At 44.2% G+C, this 16,514-nt stretch overlaps 1 protein-coding gene across 1 annotated transcript in view; it reads right to left on the bottom strand.

Moving 5' to 3' along the window:
* The window catches only part of SCAPER (S-phase cyclin A associated protein in the ER), a 144,076-nt gene that overhangs the window by 61,667 nt on the left and 65,895 nt on the right, over positions 1-16,514 (bottom strand). Inside the window, exon 23 of the mRNA XM_066328752.1 lies at positions 10,858-10,984. Coding sequence (XP_066184849.1) covers positions 10,858-10,984 — 127 coding nt within the window. The remainder of the gene's footprint in view (positions 1-10,857; positions 10,985-16,514) is intronic.

Here is a 16,514-nt window from a genome sequence, read left to right as displayed (position 1 = left end):
TGGGGACAGCTCACCTTCGAGTGGCCTTGTCCACAGCTGTAGCAATGGGCTGTCAGTTTCACCACAGCTGTAACAGAATTAGCTAACAAATTCATGTTATATGATCCAGTTCCAACCTTAGCGAACACATTCACTGTTTCCTCTAAGGATGGATTGTCTTCGGGTAATGCATCTGTAACTTTTATGCAGTCTTCATTTGCATTATCTTGTGCTAATTGTAGTATTAATTGACCCCTTGCTTTGCTGTTTGCTATTTGTTTTTCCATAGCATCCTTCAAACATTCTATGAAATGCATATATAATTCATTGGGGCTTTAGCTTATACTTGAATATCTCTGAGTTGGCACAGACATGTTTGTAATTTTCATTAGGGCTCACATTCCTAAGTCTTTCGCCTGAGCTAGTATTGAAGGATCAGACAGGCTTGCATCTGGGTACTTTCTATGGGAGGCAGTCCCATTAATTGAGAAACCCCTGCCCCAAAGCATGGATGCTGCTGCGAAGCTTCTGAGGTTAGCAGTCCCTGTTCCTCTGCAAATTTTCTCCAGGCAGCTTCAAACATCATACCTTACACTGGAGTACAGAGTAATTTTGCAATTTGCCTCACGTTAAATGGGGTTAATTCACTGGCAGTTATAAATCAAAGTGTATTTGTATCTGCAGGTGACTCCAGCCCGTGCTTAGCAACCAACAGAAGTTAACTCAAAGAGGACTTGCAATTTGCAACAAAGGGATGTGTTGATCAGTCCACTCCCATTACCTCGCTGGGAATGCTGCAATAGTCCCATGCCCCCGCTGCCAGTACTCTGATGATGGCAAAGACACAGGCAGAGAAATTTGCTCAGCCCCCTCTATATCCCCACTTGTAACTGCCTTTTGCTTTACCTCCTTCCAAAAGCCCAACATGGCAGCGTGGGGCGGTGCAAGAGCTCAGGGCAGCTGCCATAGTTCTGCTGGCTGCCATGGCACTGCGGCTCTGGGGCTCTGTCTGGTGGCAGGTCCCCACGCCCTCTGTGTCTCCTTGGCCCAGCGGGGCTGCACCGCCTGCTCTGCCGCCTTCTGCCCTCACCACGTGGCGGGGCTGCACAATTCAGCTGCCACACGCTGTGGTTTGGCCGTCCCCCCGGCTCTGCTGCCCCCCAGGGCCCCACTGCACGGCACCCAGAGTGCTGGTGTGGGGCACCCGTTCAGAGCAGCGCAATGGCACGGGGTGGCTGTTTTGTCCAGCCGCCTCCTCCACAGGCTTTTAACGGTGCCCATGCCCCCTCACCACCTTGTCTGGCACCCAGTCTTCGCCACAAACCTTGGAATTTAACTGCCTCAGCAAGTCCAAACTAAGTTGCAGGGCTTCAGAACTTTATTGTCACTTTCGTTGACTTTAGAAGCTGCTTTAATTATAAATCTGCCAGTCTGTGCTGAAGTATTTATATCAAGTGCTGCCTCTGGTTGTATCCAACCCACGGTTCTTAGCCCACCTTAGCAAGGCTAACAATGCCTGTTCCTCATATTCTACGCCTCATTCCCCTTTTATAAGGGGAGTTCAGCATCTCCTTTTATAAGGGGGTTGAAAACTCCCAGGCTTGGACAGCTGATTGGTGGGGTCTCAGCATCACTCAGCTCACTGGCCAGTGACATGTCTGCATTCAGGATTGAAAGGGAGTGGCTGGGGTCCCTGCTGGAGTTCAAATCCACCCTATCATTGCCTACCCAGAGACTTGTTCTAGAATGAGCTAGGCTTAGCCAAGTTGGATTCCTGTTATGGCCAGATTTGTCTGTCCAGCTACAGACCAGCTATGCTGTGACAACAGGTCACTACTGAGAGCTGTCAGCTACTAGAAAGAAGCTGAGATCTGTGGAAACCAGACTATGAAAACTAGTGCAATCCAGCCAAAGTGAAGATACTAAAATTATGTGGGAGAGGACACATAGAGAGGGAGCAGTGGTTGTTTAAAGACCAGTCATGAAGTCAAGGGCATTTCAACTCTGAACAAAGCTCTCACCCTGATTGCCTTGGGTGCTCTCTTGTAACCAACCTCTGAGACCATTCACCCATGAGCCCACCTACAGGACAGCCACAAGGGACTGCAGGGCACAGGAACAGGGTGGGTTTGTGTGCTGCTGCAGACATCAGAACAGACCATGAAGGCCACTGGGTAACATGTTCTCAAGTCAGAAGTGATGGTCTCAAATCACTGTTGAACTTAAAAATACTTGGAAGAAAATACGTGCGTGTATATATAACATCAGACCAAATTAAACAAAAACTTCTTTAGAAACCATATTAATCATTACTTTATTGTGAGTTCTAAACTGGCCTCTGCTACTGGCAGAAATGTGCCGGGGTAGAGAGTTCTCCTCACTGAGAAGAGGGGTTTAATGGTACTAACACATATATCTTGTCTAGTAGTGAAGGAACTTTGCATACCCTGGAATGTATAAATATCCATTATATCCATTCTGATATGATGTAAACATTCTGATATGATGTCAGCTCTAAACTGATGCAGAAGCCTGATCTGACAGCAAAAGCCACAATTAGTACAACACCGGAAGCTGACAGCATTTAATTACATCCTGCAACAGTTCTCAACTACACTCACTGAGCACAGAAATTAACCTCCCAATAATCTTGGAATAAGAACACTGCAGAGCTTATCTGTGAACTCGACTTGCCTTTTAATACCATTTCCAGCAAGCAAGTTAAAAAATATTCTGTGACTGACCCCTAGTAAGAAGCTCCTATTTATATGTTCATCTTGGGGAAAAGGTTAATCCACAGATTACAGAAACTCTGGGAGAAGGAATTATTGATGAGATAAAGCTGCCTTGCCCAACCTGCAGCACATAAGACACACCTGACCTGTTGACTTCTTCCAGGCAGTGACAGGAAAAGGCTGTTTGGGTGGGAAATGCTATCCAAAGAGCTCCTGCTGTGTTTGCCCACAGCCTCTGTGCTGGGACTATCAAATCTGCTGCTGCAGCTGATAGAGATGGGGATGTTTCTATTCCAACAGCAGCTTGGACCCTCTGCACATAAACTGGTAGTTACAGGACAATGTTGATAGTCCAGGCTTTGAACATGGCTGAACTTTGTTCAAGCTGTGTTTGAGTGGCCCTGCGCATCACAGGCACTCAGTGCTGATCATCTAGACATTAACATTCTTTAATTCTCACTCGTATTGGCTTTAAAGAAGTGAATTAATTTTAAGGAGGGTTATTCATATCTCATAAAGACATATAATTGCCTTTTCCAACAATTATATCTGCTTTACCCTTTCTGGAGTTCACATTCTGATTCAGGTTCTGTCCTTAACACTTGCAACAAAGGATGTATAAATACAGAATTCCCTATGTTACTTTCTATGTTGGCAAAATTATTAGATTTTCAGTGGCAATATACGAAGTTTTAAGAGCTCGAATTCTAGTTGTAGCTGGAAAAACATCATTTTAGTTTAAACTTATTCATTTTTACTTTAAAAAAATAATTTTTAAAACTTATTTTTATATTTTGTAGTTCACTACCCTTAATAAAAGTTTGGATTTTGAATTTTAAATTTGCTTTAAATAGTTATAATTCAGATTACATTTGATTAATTACTTCCCCTCATGTGGAATCATTGTAGCTTAGGAACTGGCTACTGCAGGAATATCCTGAGTTGAAAAATTAATGGTGGATTAAAATATTAATCCACTACTTGCATAGAAATACATCATATGTTTAGCTAAAATGAACCTTAAAGTTTTAACTACTCATTGTAACAAATAAGAATACAAATTACTTCTACAGAGGACAAAACCCATAAGGACGAAAGCGCAATTATGGTGGCATGTAGGTATTTATTTTGTTCTTTAAAACTTTGGCTAGGAAATACCACTGACTGATATAAAAGCAGGCTTCTTGGTGTAAGCCAGTGCACGAAAATCTTCACCTGGCCAAGAGCCAAAAGACACATGAGAGAAAGGCAGAGGTTGCACCGTGACAGCACCAAGGGCTCCGCAGGGCCCCACTGAGGCATCGCAGGGGGAGGTGGAAAGGTGCAGGCTCAGGGCCTCTCCAGCTGCTTTCACCTGATGCCTTAAGTTTTAGCTTTCATGTTTTTCAGCTGCTGTGCTGCCTAGGGATGTAGTTCTGAGCCTCATATTAAGTGTTAGTAAGATCCCTTCACAGTAGATAGACAAAACAAATCTCTTTTCCGATGAAGACCAAGGACAATGAGTACAAATTTCAGGCCCAAAAGCATAAACAGTGGACTGAAGAAAGAAAACAAGGATTGGAGTTCACAACTCAAAGCTGTAACTGGACAATTAAACCCCAATATGAAAATGGACCAAAACTTATAAAAGTGTAAGACCTTGTGACTGGTCGTCCATTTCTGTGACCATTCTCAGTCCACTTTGGGTGTAGCCCTGGCCAGGCTCTTGTCCTGCCCAAGGTGGATCCTAGAGGCCTTTCAATAATACCTACTTTATTCTCTAGCTCTGTCCAGTCTCTGTTCCAGGTCAGTCTTCCCAAGGCATCACACCCTCAGCTGTGGCACAGCTCAGCCCTGCTGCCAGTGCCCTGGCAGTGCTGCAGCCCAGCTGCAGGGCTGCTGCAGACACATAGATGGACACCCCAATGTGCTCACAGACCTCTGCAATGCAGAGACAGCACCAAGAGCTCCAGCTCATCAGTGTGCCTCTTGGACTTTGGGCGTGTAGCTGTTTCCTTTTGAAACTAGTACTGTGCATATGTGTACTTCTATTTCTTCTGCAGAATTCTCTGTGTGATTGCAGGGTTCAGTTTTGTTCGGATACACAAGGATTATCCAGGTAAGTCCCCTGTGCACCCACACCAGGAGACAGCTGCTGTAAGCAGCTTAGCAGGAGAAAGAGCTGTGTGATTTCCAAGCACAATGGTGTCTAAACCCGCTGTCAGAGAAAAATTCTACTTCTAAATAGATTTGTGACTTGTAAGGATTCAAAGGACCGCTGCTGTTTCTACCAGTGGTGTCCTCTACTGGAGAGCCAGCAGATGCTGAGTAACCAGGGAAAGGAACGGGCTGATCCAGAACCACCCTGCCAGGAACACCTCCCACTCACAAACCTGCACCCAGCACAATGCTGACCAAGCTTTTCATTGCCAGAATAAGGCTTAAAGGTCAACTCTGTAAAGCTTCAGTCAGTCTAGGAAATGAATCCGCTGCGAGGCTGTATGTTAAATGATGCACAGATACTGTGCCTCTGTGTACATGCATGGATATACGCAAGATCACAAAATACAGACAATATGAGCCAAGCCACAGGTTCATGATTTAGGTAAATTCACTATGACAGTAATCTTCACTCTTTTTCACATATAATGCTTTTTTTGACTTATATAAGATGGTGACAGATAGGCTGGCAATTCTCTCCTTACCACTCTGCTATACCAGGAACACACAGTTCCTTGTGTGCAAATATCTGCAGCACCAAAATTAAATGCACAAGAGTTTGGGAATCACAATTCTCACTATGTTCTTAAATATACTTTAAGCAACAATACTGAGTCTTAATAACAGAGTATTTGCTTCTAAAATCTATTTTGTCTGTATACATACGTCATATATATATTTATATACACATACTCACACATATACACACATAGGGCAATTTTAAATCTCTGTGCAGATATTTGAAGAAAATTATCACATGTTCCATTTAACACTGCTTTTGTTCCATACATTAGTTCTCCAAGAGTTCTTATTTTTATTGTTTCTGTTTCTGATGATGAAGAGTTTGTATTATTGGGGGGACTGTCCCTCTTCACCCTGGCTATGGTCACCATCCCCAGTGGGCCCAACAGTTTAGAGAATAAAACATAAATACAGGGCCAGTGTGTTGTTAGAGCCAGCCATTTCTGACAGTCTTTACAATGGGATAAACACTGTCTGTCTACAGTCCCCATGTATTTGAAAGCTACGACAAACATTTTACTGAAATGTAAATAACTGACATCATCACTGCTCAAACAGGAGGCTGAAAAATCTCTCTAAAAATCCCAAACCCAAAAACATTGCCTGACACAAAACAAACCATTAATGGTAACTGAGAGAGCATGTTTTAGAGATCATGAGCATTGAGACCCTTTTTTTAGAAAAAGGATTAAACCACTGCAGTCAATTACTAGCTCATATTCACATATTTTTCAGCTACAAAATGATACCCTTCTCTAAGGAATTTCCCCCTTGAAATCTGTTTTCAGTAAGAATATTACTCTGAATTAGTAATGCAAAAAAACCCATACTCAAACTTAGCCTATTGAAAGGCAGCTGCTTCTAGATTTGCATGAAGAGAGCTGGTAAGTAACTAAAAGCACTGTGGCACATTTATTAAAAGCCTCCTGTTTAATTTTGGTTCCACTTTAATTCCACACTTTAACAATTTATTTTACAGTCACTATTATTTACTGAGATTTTTATGGCACCTAGAGAGCCTGAAGGAGATAGAGGACATAACTACCCTCAAACCCATCCAGAATCACAGTAAGTTTTCTGAACAGAAGCAGTGAAGTCTTGTTTGTAGGACTTTGTGCCTTGTGAGTATATGGGAGCCTCATCTGTACTGTTTGTGCTGGGCCACAGATCAAACCTGCATTCTGCTGCTGCAGCCCTCTCCTCAGGAGCAGAGCTCTAAGAGCTTCAGTCAAACCACTCAGTTAAAGGAACTTTATCACTCGTGTTGTGGTGCAAATCTTTTTCAAACTAGTGATCAGTAAGAAGTATCATATAAAAGCAATTCCAGTTAAGCAGATTAATTGTTGCCCTTCAATTCCAAAAATCGTGAGGTTCACACAGCATCCTACTTTATCTTTGTGCCATATTCCCAGTCGGATGGACAAGAGACAAAGGGCTTGTCTGAATGTCACATAAGTGTTGTACAAATTTAAGTGCAGTGTTTCAGCTGCAGCTGAGCCAGGTGAAAAGGCACTGCCCTCAGCTGCTGTCACCACCCTTACAATGGCAACACCCTGCATGTCCCTCAGAGTCAGTGTCTGCCAACCCTGCCCAGCACAGACCTATCCAAACCCACACAGGACACTGCTAACATTTAAAAGTAGGACTTTTAAAACCTGAAGGCAAACCCAACCCTCTCTAAATAAATTTTGCAAAGATTTTTAGGGAAGAGATATTCTCTCCGCAAATATAAGGATGACCATCTGAGAGGCAGTAATCTCTGACCCAGGTCAGGGTCAAAACCTTGGAAATGTAAGTACTTCAGTCAGCTTAGGGTCTAATGTCTGTAAAGGAGACATTTTTTAATCAGTAGACTTCTTTTAATCAGCAAGTTTTTAATCAGTACATCTCACCTCTTTACATAATAGGGAAATAGATGATATAAACATAAGCAAGTTAAAACTGTAGCTGCAGTCACACTCAAGGGATATACTCCTCTCAGTATCCTGGTTCCTAAGAGTTCCCCACTACAGGACATTTCTGTGGGAGTCTGCTCAAGGCAGACCAGAGCAGTTACTTTAGGATTCCCTGCACATCTCAAACACACAGTTGCTCTCAGTGATGGATGTGTAAAAATCAGCCCATCAAGGCATGAACATGCCTAAAATCAAAAGAACCGTGGCAGGACAAGTGCTCTAGCCCTGCCACCTCAAACATCAGCTCTGCCTTCTGTAAGAGCATCAAAGGCTCATTCACAGGAGACTGTAAACTGATTATCAGATCTTACTAAGAGCTTGAAGAGTCCAATATGACATCTGACAACCTCAGGCCAGGGCTTTCTGGTAACATTTGCATGCATTCTGCTGTTGTGACTCTGTATGTGTTTGTTTTCTTAATGTACTTTCCTACAAAGTAGAGGTGAAAGTGAATACAGCTTCTTTCCAGGATTTCTGCCAGAAAGGGTGATATACACAAACCCAAGCACTGCCTTCCAATAATGCAGAGCACACCCAAAGCAGCAGCAGTATGTGTTGGACACACCTGGGGCACACCACACCAGGAGTACACAACACTGGGATTTGTGTCCTTGCCTCCTACCAATACACAGCCTGAGAGGCACATGCCTATTTAAAACTGGAACCACGTGGTGGTTTATGACTTTAGAGTACCTCTTAAGCATATTTAATTTAAAGACACATGAGCCACATGTTTCATGCAGCTAATGGCCATGCTCCAAGTCAGATCCTCAAAATCTGCACTTCAATTTGCTTATTTTTCACAAGTCCTTTTCTGGCATTGGACACAAAGCTCCTACTTTTTGCAGAGTTTTATCCAGCTTAGGCAATGTGGGCATATCAAGAAGTGTATGGAGAGCTAACAACTACTTGAAGCAAAACAAAGCACATCTCTTTCATTTGTTAGCACTCAAAATACACTGTGTTGTACGAGGATCCAGCAGCAGTGAATGGGAAGCAAGTAATGTGCTACAATGAACAGCCAGGACTCCAAAACACACAGTAGTTAAGATGCATCTTTGCCTGAGAGAGATTTCTCAAATCTGAGTATCTAGAGGATACATAAACCTTTCAGTTTGCATTAAACAAGCACTTCTTGCTGCATCAGTGGAATCACTTGGCCCCAGGTGCAGAATGTGCTGTGTCTACCAGAGCAGGAAGGCAGAAACAAGAGTAAGTGTGACCACAATAAGCATGCAGGCATGCAGCACTCTAGAATGTTCTCACAGTATGAAAGAGGTTCAGAAGTGAGAAAAAGCCTTATTCAGTACAGCAGAACACATCAGATGAAGGCCAAGTCCAAGCAGAAATTGTTAGTGTGATCTGATTGTACCTGGAGGCAAATCCCACTGAGACAGGGCTGCAAATCTTTTGTGTGTGGCTTTTTTTGTGATTCAAGTTTGCATAAATATTACACCCCACCCTTTCAGGCTGTTTTAACACAGTCATGTAATTTCTAATGAGCTGAATAACCCTTCCTTCTGTTGAGAAATTTAGTGGTATATATTTTTCTTATTTACTGTTACCAACACCAGCTCAGCAATTTATTTCATCGTCTGTAAAACCAGTCTTTTTTTCCCCCTGGTGAGCCTGAATACATAAATTTTTCAGGCAGTGTAAACTATTAACAAAAGAAAAATCCAATGTTTCACAGTGTGAATGAAAAGAGGGGTTTTGGATCAATTACATTTTGTAATAGTTTAGCAGGACTTCTTGTAAGAAGAATTTCTAGCTAAGTGGCAAGGATCTATTATAGTGAAGCCTGTCCTCCCTCAGGGCAGTTCTTTATTCAAGCCAGGCCATTAGCAAGGGTAAATCAATGTTATCAGCTCACACACACTGACAGCTTGTGTGGTTCCCACTCCCCCTTCCTCCCCCCACATTAGGTTATATTTTTATGCTCTCCAGGGAAATTCAATTAACAGTGTCAGTCCCCTCCTCTCAGTCCTTGACTGACACCATCAGGGCTCTTTTCAGTGCCCACTGACATGTAAGATGTGTCTGCTGATTTCTGACGCCCAAGTTAACAAGAGAATTCCCATCCCCTCCTGCAAATGACCATGTATGATCTGTGCTATAAACACAGCAACAGCTACTGAAATCAATCCTTCTTGACCTTATTGATCAGGACACTCAGACAGAAAAATACTTCTCCAGTAGTTCAGTATGTTTTGGGAGGAAACCCCCAAATCAACAACAAAATAACCCATGTCTACTAATACTATCAAATTCAGTTTTTAATTCCCCATTGCAGACTCAACAACTAGCAAAACCATGTCAACAATTAATGAGTAAACACTTCGCTGCAATTCACATCTCACGTTAAAAAAAATCTCAGCAGACAACTACTAGCAAAAGGCTGGATACAACTCCACATTCCAGAGAGTTTCCAAGGATTATTTAGATAACTTTCAAATAGATTCATCTTTTCATAGTATTCGGTACATGATTTCTGTATTTTGAAATTAATAAAAATTAATTTTTCAATAATTAATGAAAACACTGTAAAATTTGAAAATGGCACAACTCTTTCAAACACACTCTTAAGCTTGATGAGCAGCTCCAAGGAACCACCAGAAGACATGAGGTGCCTGTGTATCCCAGGCAGGCTCTAGTATTTAAAAGCATGGGCCATTAACAACTGTGCTTTCCACACAGATTAAGCTGTGAAAAGCATCAAGCAGAGCTCTCATTTTCACAAATATCAACTCTGAACCACAATGATGCAACCCCTCCTCAGATTTCATTAATTTGGTTTCTTCCAGAACTAATTTTCATTATATTTTGATTACAGATAAGAAAGAGAAGTATTTTCTAGTGGTTGAAGAGAGAACAGAACATAATGTTCCAGCTGAAAACTCAAATACTGTGGTCCTAATGGAGCAAAAAAACATTACAAGTCACAAAGCACTGTGGCAGCAGACTGACCTTGAGGAAATAGGAAAAACGATGCAAATGCAGCACTACCAATAAAAAAAAATCCAATATTTACCATCAAGCAAAACATGCTCTACAATCATATCACTTTCAAAAAGTTAAAAACCTAGAAATATCCCACATACACGCACATCATACCTTCCTCCTCCAGCAAAGACCCACTGACTTGGCTGAACTCTGGCAAAACTCAACAGATTGGTGCCCCAGCAAACCTGGATCCCATTCCTTCCTCTGTTTCCTGCTGATTGGTTTGGCCCTTACTGTAAAAGCTATTTGTGGGTAAGCACTATAAACTAGATGACTGAAATGACCCAGGTTAAAAACAATCCTCACAAAAATACAGGGGAAAAAAGTGAAAAGTGTAATAGCAGACACTGCTTGTTACACAGAGGTCATTTATCCTTCAATATCTCACATTAAACATTCACAAATCCAAACTGATGAGACTTGAGGGCAAAACAATTTTATAGGTCGATCATAAGTCACAATACCTCTTTTTCCAGAATCCGAGAGATCTCTCCTAAAGTCCTGTCCAGACCAGGAACTTTGTTGCTCCCCAAGGAACAGCTGTCCTGCATTTGGAGGTGCTTCAGAAGGTCTTTTGCTAATCGCTGTAACCTTCAACAGAAAACAGAACACAAAGAGCAGTTAAAGCAAAAACTCCCTTATTAACTTACATCTTTGTCATGAACCTCTGGTAACACTGAAAGAATCATGAAAATCTATGTTAAATATTATTATCATCTAGTCTAAACAGAATGCTAAACATCCAAGGAGATACAGTCAGCTTGGAGTAACATTTCACTATCCACTTTTTCAAGGAGACAGCACAGTTAAAGAGTGAACAGTACAGCCATAAAGGTGCTTTATTAGCTACATTTGTTTCTGTTTCCCTATTCCCTTCCACAGCATATCCTCATTCTCAAATGGTTTCACCCGATTTAAGATGAGTAAGGGAAATGGAACAGCAGGACCACTTGGCTGATTTCTTATAGGCATCATAAAAGAAATGGCTCTTCAGGGTTATTTGAATAAGAGAAAAGCAACAGCTTTGTAACCTACCTCAGAAAGGGCATTTTATTAACAAGGGTCAGTCATGAAGTCAAAACGCAAAGGTGGCAGTGATGGAGACAAACACATCGGTTAGGTTTCATTTCAGTTTTACACATCTGCACCTGGGCTATTCACCAGTGCTCCCCTGCTCAGCAGTGAGGGGAAACACACAGTGCCAGGGCTCAATTCTCTCACTAAGGTCCAAAATACAGCAGTGAAAACACACTCAGAGTTTATCCTCCTGTGCCTTGACTGTGCAGGTGGAGACCTCTCTGTGGGAGCAGCAAGGCAGAGGAGACAAGGCTGCCAGAGTGCCTTAGCTGGAGACTGAGGGCAATCAGGAGGAAGTGTCATTCTGCACTTTCCATGGCTTTGATGTCACTGCCTCAGTGTCCCCTGGCTGCTCTGAGTGAAAAGGCTCAGGACCTGCTGGACCTTCACCTACTGGGCAATTTGCACTGAAATGGGACAAAGCTGGTAACTGAGCAGGAGCAGTGGCAGGCACTGCTGGGACTGGAAGCCTACACACAGAAGTCTAAAGGAAGAAAAATGAGGGCAAAGATAACAATGCTTGTTATAAAATGTGAGACATCAGTGTAGAAGAGCCAGAAGGCATTCACAAAATGACCACAGAGTATTGGAAAAGAAAAAGATTACATTAACCAGTCTCTCAGAAATGAGACAGGAAAAGGAATTGGAGATTGTACCACAATAGTCACACTGTACTAAAAAAAATTATATATATATATATATATCTCCCCAATATCAGAATATTAATTTGGGGAAGAATAGAGAGTTTCCATTTAATCAAGAGAAAACAAGTACTCTATGTTTTCTCTTTGAAAAAATTAGGAGCTTCATTAATAGCTTTCAAGACATGCTGAAGATACATATACATTCTTGAAGTACAAATAAAAATGATTTGTAGAATTTTGAGTCTTGGACTTATCATCTCGTCAGCTGAGCCCACTAATATACAACCAGGATTTTTCTATGACAAGAAAAATAAAAGGAGATTATATCCTGATGAGATTTTTTTTGCACTGCTATTTCCTCTGTGGAAAATGAGGTTGGAGGAAACCTCTGTCTATCTCCATAAGCCACAAGCTAAAATGGGAAACAAAATTAAAAGTCAAAGCCCAAATAACTGCAGGACTTGGACAGTAAATCAAAAGACCACAGTACCAATGAGCAGTGGAATTGCTGCAGTCCACAAGCAGAGTATTCTCACAGAGTGGATTTAGAATGGCCATTGCCTTGGAAATATCCTAGTACATTAAGCAAAAAATACTTTATTTCTTTGGTATATCTACTCAAATTCCATGATTAAAGCATATATAAAGCCCACTACCCTATATTGTAACTTCGGACAAAAGACAGCAAAACAAGATTCTATTTGCTTCATTTAACATCACAGGAATGGAATTCCACTAGGATTAACCACAGAGGCTGAAGAAAGGCCCTTCCCTAATCTTCATCAGGCATTAGCATACAAAATGTGTAAGGTTTATCAAAACACTACTCACAGGGACTCAAGGAGAACATAATCATATTACACTGAGCCTTCAGCTGACACAACTAACACAAGTGTCTTTTTCTTCAGTCTGTTAAGAAGCTCCATAAGTTAAACATCACATTTAGTTTCTGTCCCCAGTTTAAAAACAACCTGTACTAACTCTCCAGGAAAAGCTTCCAGCTTTCCATTTCTTCTACAAGTCTTTCTGGACACTTTTACCAAAATTCAAACTTTCTAAGTGTGTATTCATCATCATAGAGTAAGCAACTGGAAGAATGAATTTCCAATTCTGCCACATTGAAGAATTACCTCTTACATCCTCATATCCTACTACAGTGTGAATCTTCTGCCAAAAGCAGTCAACAGATGCTGTGTGATCACATGGGGAGGAGAGGGGAAATAAAAACTGCCTCCTCCCACCCAGTCCACCTTGGAGAAATTATTTAAATATCCTTCATACTCACTTCTTGGCCGTGTCAGAGAAATAAGAATAATTTTTGGACTGTTTCAAAGGACTAGAAAGCTGTGCAAGAGGACTTGTGCTTGGATGCAGAATTTGCCATTGCTGTGAATGGATTTGGAAAGAGAGAGCTCTTTGTACACTCTGGCCTCCTGGCACACTCTTGGTATGCACGGGGGATTACTGGGACATGGCATCCACACCTGATCCAGTGACTCTGGAAATACCATTGAATCCAAATCCAAACATCCTAAGACAATTAATAAGTCTTCCTTCTGTCCCCCAATTTTCACTCCTCCAATGCTTACTAAGCCATACAGGGAATGATAAATAATTGAAACTTTACTGCGCAGGATAAAACAGAAAGTTAATGGGTTTTTTTTTCTTAAATTATTTACATCTCACTTATTAAGGTTTTAGTACTCCTCACAACCGGATAATTCAGAATGCAGAAAAAATATCAGAAACACGTAAAAGGCCCAGATTTGTCTTGGAACATTACCATAATGTAAACTAACAAATCATATGTTCAGCAAGAGCAAACTAGTATCTGATTTTTTTGCACTGCAAATGGGAAAATAAGAGATATTCATAACAAAGGTTCTTAACAGGGGCTAAGTATTTTTAGCAGGTTTAATATATTTTATAGAGCAAAGGAAAAAGATCTGTCAATATTTCCAAGACACACCTCATCTCCAGAAAAAGCCAAAAAGCCTTGAAACAATAGCATCAATGTATCCAGCACTTGCAGGTTTGACATGATGTCTTGGCTGTATGCTGATGTCCAGGTAAGGATGGGTGTGGCTGGGCAGGCTGCTGGGCAGCTCCCATGGAAGGAAAGGATTCTGCTCCCAGGCCTTCCTGCCAGGCCAGCCTTGGGGCCAGCCAGACACTGCCACGAGTCCTGGGCACATAGCCCCATCCCCGGGCACACTGCCCCATCCCTGGGCACACTGCCCCATCCCCGGGCACACTGTCCCCATCCCTGGGCACACTGCCCCCATCCCTGGGCACACTGTCCCATCCCTGGACACACTGCCCCCGTCCCTGGGCACACTGCCCCATCCCCGGACACACTGCCCCATCCCCGGACACACTGCCCCCATCCCTGGGCACACTGCCCCATCCCTGGGCACACTGCCCCATCCCTGGGCACACTGCCCCATCCCTGGGCACACTGCCCCCGTCTCTGGGCACACTGCCCCATCCCTGGGCACATAGCCCCGTCCCTGGGCACACTGCCCCATCCCTGGGCACACTGCCCCCATCCCCGGGCACACTGCCCCATCCCCGGACACACTGCCCCATCCCCGGGCACACTGCCCCCATCCCCGGGCACACTGCCCCCATCCCCGGGCACACTGTCCCCATCCCTGGGCACATAGCCCCATCCCTGGGCACACTGCCCCCATCCCTGGGCACACTGTCCCATCCCTGGGCACACTGCCCCATCCCCGGGCACACTGCCCCATCCCTGGGCACACTGCCCCATCCCCGGACACACTGCCCCATCCCTGGGCACACTGCCCCATCCCCGGGCACACTGCCCCATCCCCGGGCACACTGTCCCCGTCCCTGGGCACACTGCCCCCATCCCTGGGCACACTGTCCCCGTCCCTGGGCACATAGCCCCATCCCTGGGCACACTGCCCCCATCCCTGGGCACACTGCCCCATCCCCGGGCACACTGTCCCCATCCCTGGGCACACTGCCCCCATCCCCGGGCACACTGCCCCCATCCCCGGGCACACTGTCCCCATCCCTGGGCACATAGCCCCATCCCTGGGCACACTGCCCCCATCCCTGGGCACACTGTCCCATCCCTGGGCACACTGCCCCCATCCCCGGGCACACTGCCCCCATCCCTGGGCACACTGCCCACCATCCCTGGGCACACTGCCCCCGTCCCTGGGCACACTGCCCCCATCCCCGGGCACACTGCCCCCGTCCCTGGGCACACTGCCCCCATCCCTGGGCACACTGCCCCCATCCCTGGGCACATTGGCCCCATCCCTGGGCACACTGCCCCCATCCCTGGGCACACTGCCCCATCCCTGGGCACACTGCCCCCGTCTCTGGGCACACTGCTCTATACCTGAGCACACTGTCCCCATCCCTGGGCACACTGCCCCCATCCCTGGGCACACTGCCCCCCATCCCTGGGCACACTGCCCCCATCCCTGGACACACTGTCCCATCCCTGGGCACACTGCCCCATCCCTGGACACACTGCCCCATCCCTGGACACACTGCTCTATACCTGAGCACACTGCCCCCCATCCCTGGGCACACTGGCCCCGTTCTCCCCGAGGCAGCCAATGCCAGAGGGAACTGTAGGTGGCTGTGGCCCCTTTGCCCCACCCCAGGCAGGGCCGTGGAGGATGCCCCAGCCGTTCCCTGTGACCCCAGTGCCACCCCTGCACTACAGTCCATGTCCTGGCACACGGGACACCCTCTGGGTGCTGCAGGTGTGCCATGGGAACAGCACCCCACAGCTGCACACAGCCCCCAACACTGCCAGACACAAACCAGCTGCAGCTTCATGCACCTTGAAATGGAAACCTGAATCATGATGAAACCTCCTAGAAATACTGTTTTCTGAATATATTTATTTGCAATCCCATGTGGATGTTTATCCATTCTCTGAAGAGGAAATCCACCACCCACCCAATCACAGCCTTAGTATTTATCTTGTTTTAAAGTCTACCCGAATTTTATTTTATTTACACTCTGGCTTGTCTACAGTTTTCACAACATTTTGGAAATTAAATTCTGTGTAAGTACTTCCAGTTTCAGAGACTGTCTATTTTTTCCCCTCAGTAATCAGTATTTTGGTATAATATCTTATAACTGGACTAACTAGACTCTAAGCCTACCACACCAGGAAAACCTGCAAGATGAGTTTATCCTGTGAACAAACTGATATCCTAATGAAAGAAAGTACTAGATCAATACAGACATTTAGCTTTGGGCTTCTGAAAGAACAAACTTCACACTACATTCCCATCTCCCCTGCAGCAGACTCTTACAGGAAGTATTTCTTTTTCTACCTCTTCTTTTTGTGCTGCAGTCTGTTTCCTGGATAATAGTGGTTCCAATTTCCATACTATCTGAAGTAT

Source organism: Sylvia atricapilla, chromosome 13 (genome assembly GCF_009819655.1).
Source record: "Sylvia atricapilla isolate bSylAtr1 chromosome 13, bSylAtr1.pri, whole genome shotgun sequence".
NCBI classification, from domain to species: Eukaryota; Metazoa; Chordata; class Aves; order Passeriformes; family Sylviidae; genus Sylvia; species Sylvia atricapilla.
The sequence above is the reverse complement of the archived record's forward strand: the minus strand, read 5'-3'. Positions and strand labels throughout refer to the sequence as shown.